This window comes from Corvus brachyrhynchos, unplaced genomic scaffold, assembly GCF_000691975.1.
Source record: "Corvus brachyrhynchos isolate BGI_N302 unplaced genomic scaffold, ASM69197v1 scaffold50, whole genome shotgun sequence".
In the NCBI taxonomy this organism is placed as follows: Eukaryota; Metazoa; Chordata; class Aves; order Passeriformes; family Corvidae; genus Corvus; species Corvus brachyrhynchos.
This window is the reverse complement of record NW_008235964.1, coordinates 1,891,349-1,908,584: the sequence shown is the minus strand read 5'-3', so window position 1 is coordinate 1,908,584 and position 17,236 is coordinate 1,891,349. Positions and strand designations below refer to the sequence as shown.

Sequence of the window (17,236 nt, the reverse complement as noted above, 5' to 3'; positions counted from 1 at the left end):
GAAGTTTTAAATGCAATTTTAACAGGGTACAAAACACATAAACTTATAAACACTCCTTGTTTTGACATATGCAAACCAGATAAACAGTAAACTCCTGTCCCTTATATAATGTAATAAAGCAATATATCATTGGCCAATTCACTGAATGCAGGCAAGCAAAGTAAAAGTCACTGGGCATTTTGGAGGCAAACATTATCTGATGAGTGGCATTAAACAACTTTAATTAAAATGTAGAGAGTGTTTAGCAGTAAAGCACGGGGCTCTCCTTTTTAAATGAGCTTTTGTACTAAATTAATTTTACAAACAAAAGAAGTCTGTTCAAGTACATCACAGGCCTAAGATATCTTATTACCCTTTATTTACCTTACCATAATCCAGAAAGACTACAGGCAGAATTTACCTTCCTATATCAATATACACATTTAAACAGAGCTACATATCAAACAAATTGTTAATGTAGGATAGTAGGGACTTGCTGGAAGCTGCTAATTGGCACAATTGATTCTCAATAACTTCAGTCTTTCAGAAAAATTAAATTGAACAGTTAAGCTGGGATACATTTTAAGATAGAAGACTTTACATAAATCAATCTAGCCATTGAAATCAACCTATTAATTGAAATTTAAAAGTACACTGAAATTTATCAGATAAAAAAAGTTTGCAACAATTCTCAACTGATCTTAACTGTACAGCATTTCCTTTATTCATCATAACTTTCTTTTAGAGTAACTTAATTTTTAGGAACCGTTTATCATACCAGGTTTCCCTTACGAACATAATTTTAAAAGGGAAATAAGAACTGCACAATTTCGCATAAATAAACCTTAGGGAACTAATGAAATTAATCAATTTTCAATGACTTAATTTTTGTTCTCAAATAATTGAAAATTAACTCATACTTAAGTGATAGAGAGCTTTGAAACCCTTTGTCTTGAAGTTGGGAAACATGTTGTGGTAAGTATTATGAAACCTATTTGAAAAATAGTTGTAAAATCTGAAAAGTCAGAACCACAAGAATTGCACAGATGTGAATAAGTTTTCCATTAAAATATCAATATCAGTTTTTACAGCTCTCTTTGATTAATATGAACAGAAATCAGAGCCTGAATATGCTATTTACATTCCATCATGAAAAAAAATTGATAATTTTTTTAACAAATGAAGCTTTATTGGTCAATTCTGTATGTTCCATGTGCCATTAATCAGACTAGATAGCTATTTAGTGCTGAAATAACACTTATTACTGGGAAATCAACCAACCTTGGTGCTAAAAACGTATAGCCAGCTTCATCAAAATGATCAAGCTTCAGTGATTCTGAAACTACAAAGACGAAGAGTAAACACCAAGTAAGTAAACTGGAATTTTTGCCATTGTTTCTCTTCTCAAACTATTTGGCTAACTTTTGCATGCATCCATGAATTTAGAAAGAAATGTTTATTTTTAGAGACTTTTCCACTAATAAATTCTATGCTTCTCAGTATTTCACAACATAGGAAGAAATTACTTGATTATTATATATGACATACAACTGGCAACAGTAAGATAATATCTAACAATTTATTTTAAGAGGACATTTAATTACCATGACAACATGAAAACATATGAGATGTTTTCGCTAGAGTTAAACTCTGATACAAATAAATATTTGGGACACTGAGTTGTTAGAACATGAAGAAAAATAGTCCTAATATCTTCTGCAATAAAGTTTAAAAAACTCAATCATATCAGCATCACTGTAAATCCTACTGAAAAAAAATGGCTTTAATAGCTGATATCACTGAACACTGATAGGAACAGATGAAGAAGGATTAGATATTAGCAACATATTGAAATGTTCATGAAAACAGAAAAATACTTCACTTTTGTTTTTTCCCCTTTCTATTGCTATGGTTCCCAATGATCATGAAGAAAATCCTGAGATGAGGAATACAGAGGAGAATATCCAGTAGGAATAGAAATAGAAGTGAAAAATAGCAACTGTAGTAAACAGAAGGAAATTGAGCAACAAGAATATACTTGCCCTTTTTGGATGTCACTATCCATCAGAAAGAGAAAGCAGGGAAACAGAAAAAAACAGGGTAAAGCACAAGGGGTCACAAACCAATATTTTATTCAAACAGACCCTTGAATAAAAATATTGTACATAGATAGATCAAAAGGTTCAATTTACATACAGCTGTAGTCTGGAAAGAAAAAAGACAAACGTCCTTGAAGACTGAAAAATAGGTCCTTCTCAATTATTTCTCAGTACCTTCTATATACTGTGGCTATTTCAAGGGTCTGTTTTGCAGGTTATATTGATATAAGTGCGAAACCAGATGATCTAATCCATCAAGTCAATCATACTCCCTGCTTAAAAAATTTAATTTTGAATTACTTGCTTAAGTACTTGGAAAAAGTTAAAAAATAAATCATTGATAACTAAAAGTTGTTAAATTCTACTAAATTCTACTTCATATGTGGGAGTAGTGGTAGAGGAGAGTGATGTAGTGCTAACCAAGTTCTCTAAACTAACAGTACCTACACCTGAGGTTTTTGTGTTTTTCTAACTTTCTATTTAACTACACACTTGTTCTAAATTTATCATAACACCTGGATATAGTTAAAAGTCTGTGTTTGGTTCTATTTTGTGTACTACCTAGACTACAGTTAAGCTCCACATAAGAAACAAAAGACCTTTGAATACTGACAAGTATAATTTCCAATTATCACTTCAGAATCTATAAATGGCTTGAAATTAGTCTGATGTAAAAATACAATGCAAACATTCACTAAAACTACTTGTAAAATGCAAAATAAAAACCTAACTGCAACCCAAACCAAACAGGGCTTTCACATTGTTCTATTCCTACAGGCAGCAGAGATCGTTTGCTAAATATACTGTAACTAAAATACAAGAAAAAAAATGCTTTTCTCTTATAGTCTATTTTTGCTAATGGTCTACATTTTGCTAATAGAATGGAAAAAATAGTATCCAGACCCTTAAAATGACAGCAACAGAGGATACACAAAGCAATGATTCTACAGGCACAGAGCAAGGGGTAGGGATTGTCAGTGGAACTGGGGTACCTGCACATATTCTATTTTTATAGAATATTTCTTGCACCTTGGATGTTACAATGGGTTAGAATCATTGCTGAAAATTTTGGGTACATCGTGATAACATCAGTGAATTCCACAAAATTTATGGATTTCAAACATAGCTTTTTAAGTGAATCTGAGACTTGGCAATACCAGACAAAACCAGGGAACCTTTACAGTACTTACATCTGGCTTGAGTTATAGGTTCGTCTATTTTGGCTTTAATATAATAAAAGCTGTATGATGGTAACACCAATGCCAAACTGCAACAGAAATGAGACAAGTAAAGCAATTATGTTATTTGCAGCAGTTTTCCAGTTTCAGCTTCTTTGTGTTTTGAAAGTTAATTAACAAGTTTGGAATTTGGATTATCACTAGATGAGACAGCTGCACAGTGATATACCACCCTCACACTTTGTAATAGACACAGGTACATTTATGCCAATCCTGAGGGTCCCTGTGTTTATTTTGATTCTTGTTTACACTTTTAAGCATAAATGCACTTTTTAGCAGATAAGCAAGGAATTTCCAAATAACTGCAAATGAAAAATCCCATGATTTTTGTATCTTCCTCTGACACATTTAGCATCCTAATGTAACATGTCACGGTGATCAGTGACTGCCAAAATATCACTTAGTACTGAGCTGATCACGCAGTAACCACTAACAACTATTGAACATAATTGTGCAGTAATATTTTAAGATTTGCAGAGAATTCTCAACATGTTTTCTTTTATATTATACTTTTTTTGGTTCAAAATATGTAGGAATTCTTTTTTCAGCTGAATTCTACACATATGTAGAAGAGTTCAGTTTTAAAAATGTATATAAAGGCAGGAGCTTTGAGTAATCATTAAATAGGTATCATCATCTTCCAAGTCGCATCCTTAATTTTTGCACTTGGATTTCACCCATGCAGAACTGCAACAGTTTCTAATGAAGAGCTACAGAAATTAACATTAAAATTATTGTACAGTTGAGCCATAAATGAGCTGACCTTTAATGACACATTTGCCATTTATACAGAATATAAGTGAGATTGCTGAATATTTAGCAATAGCCTTGTACCAATTCTCCTCCAGGGAAATCAGTGGCAGTTTACCTGTCATTAACAGCTACTGCTAGCAGAAATTGCTAATTAAAGTCTATAATTTTATGTTTAATAGGTTTTCTGCAAGGAGACTCTGAGGATTTATTGCTGTATCTCTTGCCAGAAAGCTCAGGAAGAATTAAGAAGTCATGTAAACGAAATGTATTTCTCTAGTGATTGCTAGATGGCAGTCTGATAAAAACTTCCTTTTTTTACAGAGTACAGAGGCAGTACAACAGAAAAATGAGATGGTGAATAGAATATCCTAGGTCTGTGTTCTGTTGTTAAAACCAATTTGTTTGGTTTTACATTCAAACTAATGTTCGCATTCTCAGTGACTGTACACCTGTGAAGAGCATGACAGAAAATGGGATCCAGCTTGGCTGAGGACTACTGTAATTCACCATAACAGAAACTGCATTTTGATCAAAATTTGACTCAGTATTAGTACCATGTAGTTTTGAACTAGAGTAGTTTAACTTTCCTGAGACTTGGAAAACCTTAACTTGTTTTGAGTAATGTTAAGGAATGTTTCTACATTCCTTCTAATGTTACAAAGCTGTGTGCTTAAATGAATTTGATATAATATACGTACCAGTGTCTCCCTAGCTAGCATAGAAAGTGTAATGCTAAAACTATTAACCAAAATTAACCAAAAGGACATTTAAATAAACAAAGGAAGTGAGTGAACAGAAATGAGTTACCTGTAATCAGTGCCATTCACAGCAGTCCACGTATACGTTCTGTTTCCTTTATCAATATACCTCTACAAAGAGATATTGGTGAAAAATTAAATTATTAAACTCTGGAGCATCAACAATTGTGACCTTTCTTTGAGAAATACAGTGTAAAACCAAGTACAAGTCTGTTGGATTTCTATTTATTATTTTGCTAAAATCATGGATTGAGATACAAATCCTTTCCTTAAATATTTTCAAAACTTATATTTTGCAAAAGAATCAACCACATATTCTTTATTGAATATTAGCAAAATGTAAATTTAAAGAGAACCAAACAAACCTGACCAATAATTTTCACTTTAAAATTTATTAGCCAGACCTATGCAAACCTTTGTCTATGTGATTTAAATTTGATAAAAAATATTTTCTCTTTTATGGATCATTTTGCAGTTTAAGGTATGAAAAGAAAAAAAAAAACAAAAAAAAAAACTCAGTTACAAAAAGACTTTGTAGGTAAGTCTTTAAAAACAAAAACAACCAAAGCCTTTCCTTTCAGATCTCAGCACCACTGGCTTCATGCATTTAAATTCGAATCATAAGTACATGCACAGCCTGGTAATCCCGATTGTATAGACACCCCCTGCTAAACTTAACATGTGTTTCTAATCTCATTAGGAGGGTCTTGAATTTGGGAAAAAAAAAAATAACATTGAAATAAATGTTTATTTTTAAATAACTTAATACACTAGGATAATCTCTACCATTTATTTTCTTGTGGTATGAAAGATAGTGTGATAGGCACAGTCCCACAGCTCCCCATAGATTTAATCATGAATCCACCTGGCTGACATCACTTTACTCAGTTTTCCACTTTGAAAGCTATACAATTATGCCAGCTGCAACATATTATTATTTTATAATCAAATTTTTGTACATATGCCAGCAATGAAGACTGTACAGCTGTTGCACTGCAACATTACAAACACTGTTGAAAGGTACCACTAGAGGTATACCTCTAGATTCTTTCTTTCTCTATGGTAAAAGGATAGTGAGAAAATGACTGTAGCTGTGGAAAAGAGGTGACTTATATGACATTTATAAACTGAAACCTTCTCACTACCTGGCTGCTGCTTTTCAGTACAGTGTGACAGTATAAATAATTTAATAGTAATTTTTGAAAGAAAATGAAGAAAAAGATAAAAGAAAACCAGAAAGAAGATGCATATAACAGTGTCTAGTACCCTGATATATTTTATATTTAAGGTAAAAAGATGGTCGATGAGATTCCTTCCCAAGCCTATTTATATTTAATGTGTACTTTGGGTTAAAATCAGCCACTTGAACATAGTGCTGGCAGTCCCTCCAAATCAGGCACAGTGACACCCTGTACCTCCACAAAAGAAAAACAGTGCCCAAGGGGAGAGGGGAAGGAAGAGAAGAACTGGGCTGTAATTAAATCCTGTTGCCTCCAGCATTTTGAGAATGCTTGAAAGCAAACTGGCTGAAAGCTCCCTTCAAAGATAACACAGCAGATAACAAATCCTCACACCTCAGCTCCCCTTTACCTTTGCCTACTTCCTTAGTGGGCGGTCTGAGACCATCTCATCCCCAGCTGATCACTGCCAAAGAACTCACACATGTTATAAGCTTTTGTGACCCTTCAGTTTTCACTACTGCCCACCCCGGCTGCCACATGTGGCAATGCTTTTGTTCCTATGGCATCTTCTCTGTTACTTGGAAAGCCCCTGAGGCCTTGGGAGACTCCAGCACACCCCACCCACATTTGCTACAACTCCAGTCTCTATGCTGCAGTATGAAGTCATCTCCCAAGACACTGCTGGGGCCAGCTGCAACACAAAAGCAAAGCAATGCAAACTTAAACCAAAAAGCAAAACAAAAAGAACATAAATTTTAAGCCTGAAGACTGCAACTGTCAGTTCAGAGCAACCGACCACATCAGCCCTTTTTATAAGAAAATATATGAAGCTATCAAGTGCTAAGTGATGCATGGCTCATGCATGGCCCGTGGTTTAAAGCAGCTTTATTCTGGTTCTAGCAGCCTGGAGCTGGGAGGGTGCAATAGCTTGAAGCAGTCATCATAGCCAGCCAGCTGTGGCTGCTCCTTTCTTCTCTCAGAGTGGTCTGGATAGAGGAAGAAATCTTGGGCCATGGTGCAAGGGAAGGTGAGGATAATTAATTTCATTGGCATTGAAACATTTGGGATCAAAGGCTTGGGATATTTTATTCCAACACAGATTGTGGTCTGGGCCACGTGTAACTGGCACATCCTCATGCACCCAGGGATGTTACATTCCTCCCTCCTGCCCGGATACTGTAACTGACTTCAGCACTTGCAATACTTCCCTCCCTCCCTCTTTGGGCAAAGAGTTGCAGGACCAACTGTTTCAGTTCTTTCGTAGCACAGAGCCTGAGAAATGTATAAACATCCTGAAATCTCTTCAACAGGTTTGCCATTAATGCAATATCTTGTACAACCCTAATCGTGTTATTGTATTTTTGTGACCTTCTAACCCTCCCTCTTCTAAACACCTGTACAGAGCCTTTTTCACCCAGAGACCTGGAAAGGCACTCCTTAAACAAAACAACATAAATCTGAAAATGTCCCAGCATTGAGTGTCTCCCTTCAGTAGCAGTTTATCTTCAACACAGATGCCAGCAGGGCTTTGGACTCTGACACTGGCTCAGGAAAGACCCAGTTTCCCTTAAGGGAAGAGACTGATGGCATCCTAAACAGAATAGGCTCCTGACAGAGGTGAGGGAGCAGAACTGACATCCACTGGGACTTATCCTCTCTGCCCCAGCAAACACCTATTTGCGCACCATTCTCCAACAGTGGAGCCATTCAGGAAAAGACACAATTTTTTCACACAGCAGGATTTACCCTGATTGTAAAGCAGTATTGTAAATCTTGGTTTTAGCATTTTACAGTGAGAAAGCACAAAACAGAGTCCAGGCAGGAGGCAAGGGCACTGCTGATATAGGCCTCTTTAGAAGAGCATGGGAAGAAGGGAAAGCCAGTATGAATTAACTGCATGGTCCCAAGCAATTCTTCTATGTATTATTATATTGAGCTTATATGCAATGTTTGCACAGTGTCTGCTAAATCATCAAATTAGGTATCTTCAAGCTGACTTATGTTCAGAGTAAAAGAGTTTCAAAAGATGTTGCGGAACTGTAACTGTGGGGCATACTCTGGCCAGAACTGCTCCTTCAGCACACCAGTCATGTCTTCTCACTGAGGTCCCCAAGAAGTAGAGCAGCCAAGTAATGATCCATATCAAATTTGAGTATTTCCTATTGCTAGGAAACATGACTGCTTATTAGACAAAACAGTAGCAATGTTTATCAGGAGTAAGTATTTCAGACAAGAAAATAAAGAACTCAACAAGCTGCTCAGAAAGTACATGATATAACTGTAAGATGAATTTGTTTATCCCAAACAGTCATTTATGGCATAAAAATGTTATTATTTTTTCTTACAACTTTCTTCCCATTCAACCACAATATAAACTACCAAACCCATCCTCACACATCTCCACAAGCAAATTAAGCACTTTGTTTTGGAATTCCTGCACAGAAGTAGGCTGGGTCCATTTCCTGTTGAACAGAGTGTAAGACCTCATCAACAACTGCCTGATTAATGATGCACCAAAGAAACTAAGAAACAAAACAATTATTTTTTTCCTAAGTACATTTTTTTTTTTTTTTTTTACTATACACCAGTAAAACAAGCAAATCTAGAGGGAAAAAATGGTACAAATTGTCATTACAAAATGAACAACCCAGCATTTAACATTATTTTTCTGGTTTGCTTTATTCCTGTAAATGTAACTCTTTGGGTTCCTATCTTACCTCATCTTGGGACTTGACCAGTGTTTCAAATGTTTTTTCTCCACTTTCTCCATCTATCATTTTTTTCCGAATCTATTGGCAAGGAAGAAAAGGAAAAAGTGAAGAAAAAAAAAAAGGAGAAAGTTCACGTGTTGCATGTAACATGAATAATCTTTTCAGTGATCAAAATATTTCTCAAAAACACAGAACATGCTAATGCATACGGAAATCACAACTCTTAAAAAAAGTTTTGTTTATAATTCTGGTATACTTTGCATTGCAAGAACGTGCCATAAAACTCCTTGATGCTGGCACTGACACAGAGAATGAATTCTGTGTGCATAAGAAGGAGTTTTGTCTAGCATTTCTTGTGCCTCCCAGCACATCTGTGTGATTCATGTAGTAGCACTGATTCACAGAAACATTTTTGTACCAGTCTGAGAGTAACTCCCCCCTGAAGCAGCCATTTCAAAGAAACTTAAGGCAGATTTTAACACATACCAAAGAATACTGATTATTGTAATTATGAAAGAACAATTTCAAACTAAGTGAATGAAATAAGTTAAAATTGTGAAATGTTTAAAAACCTTTCATTTTATTTCAGAAAACTAACAAATTATTCAAAAAGTTATCATTTCAGAATATATTACAAAGTCAGTAACTGAAAAATATACAGAGAAATTAATTTTTTGTCTACACTTAACTTTGTTTCTCAGTTGTTTCTTGCCACAGGAACAATCTTGTGTTAATAAGAGATAGGAAAATACTTTTAAAATATTTCAGGTAATATTTTAATATTCTATTGGAAAATGTTCTGTTTCAAAAATATTTTCTATCTTCCCTTCCCAGGAATTGTTACTTCATGAAGAAGAATTTAAATAGTAATCATGGTGTTTTTCAAAATGAGAGGAATGTAATGCATTGCCCTTGCCTATGAATAATACTGGGATTTAATTTCTTTAATTATAACCTCATCTCTATAGAGATATCATCTTAACAAATTTAAAATTCAGATTTATATTTAAATAGATTCCATTAAAAATCTAGAACATTTATTGCTTTTCATTTATATGGTGAAATACAAGCAGCAACAGGTACTAAGAAAACAGGTAATCTCACCTCAACTTTAATATCATTTTCCAATTCAGCATCTAGAAAATCCAGCGTAACAGGCTCCTGGGATTTAGGATTCTGAAGCAGAAGATGTTGAATTATCAAATAATAAAGACAGAGTACTGTAATACTATAAACCACTCTAATCCTTTCATTTCAAAGTAACCTACTTAACTGGGCTTACTTACCCATCTATTTTAATCTCTTGTAGCATTACTAGTGGCCCTTTCTCATTTATTTCATTTTGTCGAATAGAGAGGTTAATTGGATAAGTGAAAATCCAATTAACACTAATTGCCAGTGTCTGTCCAGAGCCATGGGGCTCCTGCTGAGGTGCTGCTTCCCCTTCTCCTGGCATGTCACAGACTGTATTGGTGGGAGAGGAATCAGGGAAAGCAGAGGAAGCAAAGGATATGAATCTCTCACTAGATGCCCTGCCTCCAAGAAGGGAGAGAGAAATTTGGGATTGGTTTTCCACCCAACCAGTAAGCTGGGTAACTCCACTCTTTGCAATTTTGCCAAGAGCAAACTTGCTGTTATGAGGTGGGAATGGACTATGGTTCAAGATTCAAAAAGGCAGCAGTTACAGCAAAATTTTTGGGGTTTACAAAAAATAAACCCCCGCTGGTATTGTCAACATGACAGGACTTCCCTGAACACCATGGAATTTCAAGAGCATTTCTCTTGACATTGGTACTGTTATCTCAGTTTAGAAGATGGAAACCTACAGCACAGAAATACTGAAATCCAAGCTTCCAGACCTAAGGAATGATGATGATGTCAACCCTCAAGCATGGAGCACAGAGAACTTTGGTGGCCTACATGTGTAGCAGCCCTGGCCCCATAGGAGTGCTGAAAGATCACTGTAACTCTGCTGAACTAGATCAGACCACCCTCCAGCCTCTGCTCCTTTCTCAGTTGCAGTCTGCATTTACTTGGCCAAAGCCATCTTCTCTATGAGTTGTTGGGAATCCAACTTTTTTTTCTGGCAATTTTGCCTAGGTCCTATTGACTTTCTATTGCATGTGGTGTAAAAATCATCAGTCATCATCATCCAGTAGTTACTTAATGCATCCCCTAAAAGTGAGTGTATTTATTTAGAAAAAGGAGCATGAGGATATATTACTTAAGCATTTAAATCTGACAGTTCAGGGTAGAAAATGAAAAAAAAATACCATTTTTAAGGGATTTCAGCAATGCTCCTATACCAACATTTACAGGTAAGACTAAAGTCCCTTCCTTCAATTATAATTATATTCCTCCTATCATAACATTCTCTGGCAAAGTTACCTGACAAATGTACATGTGACTATTCTATCAAGGAATGCAAGCTCGTTTCGTCACAATTTATGTATGTACTGGAAGCAAGTAATATCCTGAAAAACTGGTAAAAGATGCCTTCATATAACAGTCTGGAGCACCAAGACTTTAACAGTAGCTCTTATTTTCAAGACTGCAGAATAGTTCCAGAAGACAAAATATTAGTTCTTCATTTTCTTGAAGAAAAAAATCTAGATATTTCTGGGTATATGGAATCATTCCTGTTCTTATCAAGAGCTGTCTGCTACGAAAAAAACTAATAAATTTATTCTCAGGAAGAGGATATGCACTGAAAAGATTGTGGACAAATATTCTGGGTATTTTTTTTAAATATTTACTGAAAACTTCAAGAACATTTTTCCATTTCTCTTTATATATGACAGATAAAACTAGCAACTTTAATATAATGGCATTAATATATGCTATCTGCTAATTCAAAATTATTCAATTATTTCTATGCAGTTGCTTTTCCCTCCCAACAAATCCACACTCTCAAAATAAATAACAAAAGGCTAAAACATAAAAGTAAATAAAATTTTACATATCTTACATGCAATGGATAATGAATAGCATGGTCAAACCCAAACAGCATGCATGAAGGCATTGGCATGGCAGAGGAGGCATTTATGAAGTTCATATTCCATTCCAACACACAAAGGAACAGAGAAAAAAATAAATGGTAAAAAAAAGAAAGAAAAAGCCATCACATCAAATCAAGGTCAATATTCATTTCAAATGATAACCTGGGCTAGTCATAGTCAAGGAGTCCCAAAGACAAAATAGAAAATTTTAATTCTGTGAAAATTCAAGTATGCATTAACTGTTTGTTCTTTTTAAGACTTATATTACATCACTTCACATTTCTTATATGATACTTATTAATGACTTTTAATAGGCAAAAAAACTAAGCCTGAGGCACAAAGACAACCACTAAAAATTAGAACAGAAAATTCCTACACCCGTACTTTAAATGGAAACTATTTCCCCTTTATGTCTCTTCCCCCAAGAATGTTTTTACCAGTATTTGGGCTCCATAATTTTTATTTCCAAGGTTGCCATTTTGTGGGGTTTATTCCAAGCTATGAAGAAACAAACTTACAGTTCAGTTTGCTCTCCTCTTTATCCAGTCATGCATGTAACATGACTGGAATAAGCACACCACCACCACACTCACCAGCACAACTTAACAAAACAGAACACAGTAAATCACTAGCAATGAAGCATGCAAAGAAAAGGATTGCAATCCATTTTCAGCATGACGAATAAAAGCAAGGATCTATAACTTCAATGACAACTCAAGAAGGAAACAAAGAAAGAAAGAACTGGTGCAGCAACATAAAAAAAAATGTTAAATAAAATGTTGTTGTAGTGTGTTTTGGGAGGTCACTATTCTCACAAATTCTATGGATGGCCTTCTTTGCTGTGTTGCAGGAGCCTAGTTCCTACTCATACGTGCAGTACTAATGAAGACAAAAACTATTAGGCTTCTTTTAAAAGAAGTGATGGTAGGAGGTCAGCAAAATCCTGGGCCACAGAGGTAAACTCAGGAGCATCTGGAGTGGATGGGAGCCCAGAGCCAGTGTTGCACCTCGCTGGGCAGCAAGCACTGCAAGGCAAACCCACCGACAGCCAGACCACACCCATGGCAAGCTGAGGAGCCAGGTGTGCTCAGAAAACTGAGATTTTTTATGATTCAGTGCTGATTTCTCTAGTGCACAAACCAAAAATCTGACCCCGAGGTGGCCTTCTACACATGTTATAAACACAGCCACCCGACACTTGGTGAAATCATTGACTTAGATCCAGATTTTACACCATGTTTTACTGGTGGTGTTAAGCAGGCCACAAATTTTGCATTATAGATTCCTGTATGTGTAAGAAATCAACATGATATACTGTGTTTAAGTTTACTAATTTGCTAGTTACATTGTTAATCTATTCCTTTAATGATTTTTAAGTTTTCATTACATGTTTTCTGCTCAGGGATTGCATTACATAAACATGACTGGTTACCCTGTTCAGGTTAATGGCAGGTAATTCTGTGGAGTTGGGTCTGCTAAACTGAGAAACCTCATGTAAATAGCAGATAGAACATACTCCCTACTCTGACTTCCCTAGGAAAAAAAAACAGAACAATTCATATTCTGTAATTTTATGCTGCATACACTGTACAATAAAACTTGGCAATAAAATCATAAGAATGATCTTCTGATCTTCTCTTGACTTTGGGTTTATGCAAGCAAAGCCAGCACAAGTAGTCTCTTTTTATTTCCAGTCTTCAAATTAATTTCAACATCTGAAGAAGAATTTTTACAGCACGACTCTAATTAGCACCTATTAGTAAAGCACCATAATTTAATGGAATGCCCTTCACTACAGCCAATAGCATGTTTTCTATTATTTAAACAGGAAAGGATGCAAACTTCATGCTTTGGAAGCTGTTGGTCACAATAAACATTTCTCTAGTTAGATTTTTCCTAGTAAGCAGGGCAGAAGCTTTCTAATTATGCTTCCAGGTTCTATGCATTCTAATGCACTAATCACCTCCATCCAAAGTTACCTGTACATTGGGTCTCCTTTTTCTCAATTTAACTTTTGGTATGCCCACACCAATTTGCTGAAGTAACAAAAAAGCAGTAATTTATATTTTTGCACTATTAGTAAACAGCTTACTTATAGAATGGAAGTGTTCTCTCAACATCTGTTCTGTCCAGTGTTTGTTTACTGCAAGCAGAAACTACCCCTCATTCTGATCATGAGTTCTGAGCTCTCTGCCAAAATTACACACAGGTTTTGTATAGGCAAACAAAAATCAGACATATGTTAACATGAATTAAATTACCAGAGAGTTCTCCCTCCCACATACTCTGACAGAATAAAATATAGAATGGGAATAGCTCACTTTTTGTTTACTTTTGTATTTGCTCTTAAAGCCCAGCTCCTCTTATGTTTCTTGAATAACCCTAAACAGGAAAACAGAATACTGGACCTCACTGAAGGTGTATGGAGTTTTAGGACTGTCATTAAATGGATTTTGATCAGAACCACAGTAAAAGTTAAGAAAAGGATTCTAATCTTTAGAACAGATTGGGAAATTGAATTATTTATTGTTTTCAAAATCTAATTAAGATTAAGCTTGTTAACACATGCTTAATGGACTCACTTCAGTGACTATGTTTATTTGGTGGCACATCCACCTGTTCTCTCCCGTAACAGTGGGAAAAATACATCCACATATACAGACATATACAAAGAAAATTTTCAATAAAACATAAAATTAAGCACTTAAAAAAATAAAATGCAATGTAACTAATTACACAAACATAAAAAATAGTTTAAGCTGTTTAAAATTATATTAAGCTTAAAATAAAAAGATTTCTCATTATGCTTTGGCATAGTTTTCATGTAGTTCAGAAATAAGAATGTGATGGGAAAATTTTTAATTATTTTAATATGCTTTTGAACTTGTTGTTTGTTAACTTTTCTCAGTTGTGCCAACAACTTTACAAACTTCAAGACAATTTCTCAAAATATCAATTGTGTTGAACCAGTTGTGATTTGAGGAAACGTTTTCAGAAAGAAAGCAGAAGACGTTCAGAAGAAGGAAGCATTGAAAGTCTAAGAGACCCTCACCTCTCCAAAGGTAAAGATGTAGTTATGTTTTAGTTTACATCTATTGAAAAATTGCTGTCAAAGAGGGTTAAGACGTTTGTTAATGAGTTAATGGATATCAGGAGGTTCAACTAAAATTAATATGACATGTTAAAGAAAGTCCATGAATTCTAAATACATCTGTCTTTGTTGTGTACCTTAGTTTTAAACTGTAGTTCTTGTATCAGTCTGAATAGCATGCACCACCCCACACAAACTGGGAGTGAAAAAGTCTAGTCTGTGTAACTGTTAATAACAACAATAACAATAATAATGCAAATGCTTAATATTACATTTAGACATTTTTCTACAACATTAAAACTATCACTTATAAAACATTCTGTTTTAAACACACTCTAAATCAAAATTTTGAGCAGTATGGGAAAGCATCTCTGGACTTCCATATCCGACACAGACAAACCATGACAATTAATATCCTAATAATCCATCTCAGTTTGCCTAGACATAGTTGGGATGAGCCAAGTTTCTAACAAAGGTTTTTGTTCTCCAGGGTTGTGTGACAATGCTGCAGGATAACAGCACATATGAGATGAACAAAGTCCATATCCATCAGTTTCTCACAAGACTAGACCCAAAATCAGAATATTGCATTGCTTCTTTTTACATTACTCTTGTGAATGAAAAGATAGTTTAATTTGCATAGAAAGATAAATAGGCCAATCACCATCACCTAATTACCATAGTCTCTAATTAAGAAAAGATTGGGTCAGTAATGATGCAGATATTTGTCTCTGAAGAATTCACCAAGAAAAATCATCAAATCAAAACTTTCATTTTTTTAAGACATGAAGATCCAATGCAGATATCCAGAAACTGAAGTCCTTCTCAGTTATGAAGATTATATAAAAACCTTCTATTCCACAGTTTTCCTTTTATTTTTTAAGAGTCTTTCAAAATAAATCAAAAGGGATATCTCATTATTAGTTACAGTCGAGTTATTCTTTCTCTTCTTCAGAAGCACTTTTTTCTTTCTTGTTATGTTACACATTTGGCAAAAGATTTCAAATGTATTAATTACTTCACCAGGAAATTAATTCAAATATTCACAAAGCTGACTTCTTCCAGCTTAAGAATTAAATTAATCACTAAAATATGTGGATGAATTCTTAATTTTTCTTCTTTCTTTGACAGTTAAAGAAGTTATTTTAACTTTGTCTTTTATATAATATACTGTTATGAATTCAAGAGACAGTTTACTGAAACTATGTTTCTAATGGAATTAAAATACAAGAATTTTCAAAAAGTCCACTAAACAGAAACTTGTTTCATATGGAGAAACCTTTAATTAAAACCAAGATCAAAATTCTGATTTCAGGAAAAAAAAATCATCCATTCATGTTGAAATTTCTCATCAAAGTCAGGGAGGCAAGTTATTTAAGGCGATATATATATTTAAGGAGATATATAATGTAGGAGTCTCCACAACAAGGAGAGGACTGTAAGGACAACAGTTAATGGATAAAGACCTAAACTGAAATATTTGGTTTCTATTTTCCTGAAATTTGAGGAAAGTTGTGTCCTAATCATATTTAGATAAAAAATTTCATCTTTAAACATGAAACACCTTTCTCAAGTTAAACTACTAAAAATCTAATGTTCTGGGAAGTTGTACTCAGCTAAATCCATCCCAACTCTGCAGATCAGGTTTCAGCTCTGGTAAACAGAAAATAAGCAAATAAATAAATACAAAAATTCAAGTAAAATACATTATGTTTGCCACTGATTTCTTTGGTTTTGCAAATACAAAAATTTCAATTTCTTAAGTAAGAAAGCATCATGAAAAAAGGTGCACAAAAGCTTCTCAGTTTGCTTCAGGATTCTTCACAATGACTGTACTTTTCACAATGATGTTACATCTACCACTAATTGTTTTTATATTAATATGTGTATTGAAATACTTCACATATATAAATGTGCATTCAAAATATACAACTTTTTTTATTTTATTGATAACCAAATTCAATACAAGCCAAAGACGGTGGATTGGATGAAGCCATGTATGCACCACAGATTTTCCTAACACCCACAAAACTGCGAATTTTCACTGTTGCTCTCTGGTACCTTCAGCAGATCCTAGTTTCTGATTTTTTCTGACAATATTGCCTTATTACAGAGAAGTTAATTAGAAGGTGTTTCATACCTTTGGTTGGAGATTTGGATGCAGTAGCACATACCCATTAGGATCAATTGCAAAATAGTATCCATTTGGACAAAGCTGAAAGAAAGAAATGAAGTTTAGCATTACATGGTTTTAAGCAATGAAGAAAGAGTAATTAATGGTTTTCAAGAAATGCTCACATTGTGGAAAACACTGCCTCAGGCATCATGAAGTATCAGATAATTAACATAGAGAAAATAATTTCTTAATATTTACATTTTAGGATCATAAACTTGGAGAATAATTTAGGCTTCTAGGACCTCTGAAGG

At 34.5% G+C, this 17,236-nt stretch overlaps 1 protein-coding gene across 11 annotated transcripts in view; it reads right to left on the bottom strand.

The window, feature by feature from the left end:
- CACNA2D1 (calcium voltage-gated channel auxiliary subunit alpha2delta 1) overlaps positions 1-17,236 on the bottom strand; it is a 364,954-nt gene that overhangs the window by 30,038 nt on the left and 317,680 nt on the right. For 2 of the 11 annotated variants that reach the window (XM_017727845.1, XM_017727838.1), the window contains exons 18-25: positions 16,950-17,024; positions 13,698-13,754; positions 9,824-9,880; positions 8,726-8,797; positions 4,877-4,938; positions 3,269-3,345; positions 2,022-2,036; positions 1,261-1,321 (exon numbers count right to left, since the gene is read on the bottom strand). In XM_017727845.1, the coding sequence (XP_017583334.1) occupies positions 1,261-1,321; positions 2,022-2,036; positions 3,269-3,345; positions 4,877-4,938; positions 8,726-8,797; positions 9,824-9,880; positions 13,698-13,754; positions 16,950-17,024 (476 nt within the window). Of the gene's footprint in view, positions 1-1,260; positions 1,322-2,021; positions 2,037-3,268; positions 3,346-4,876; positions 4,939-8,725; positions 8,798-9,823; positions 9,896-13,697; positions 13,755-14,946; positions 15,035-15,770; positions 16,463-16,949; positions 17,025-17,236 lie in introns of those variants that run through there. The other 9 variants (XM_017727857.1, XM_017727851.1, XM_017727868.1 and 6 more) reach the window with 6 other exon arrangements.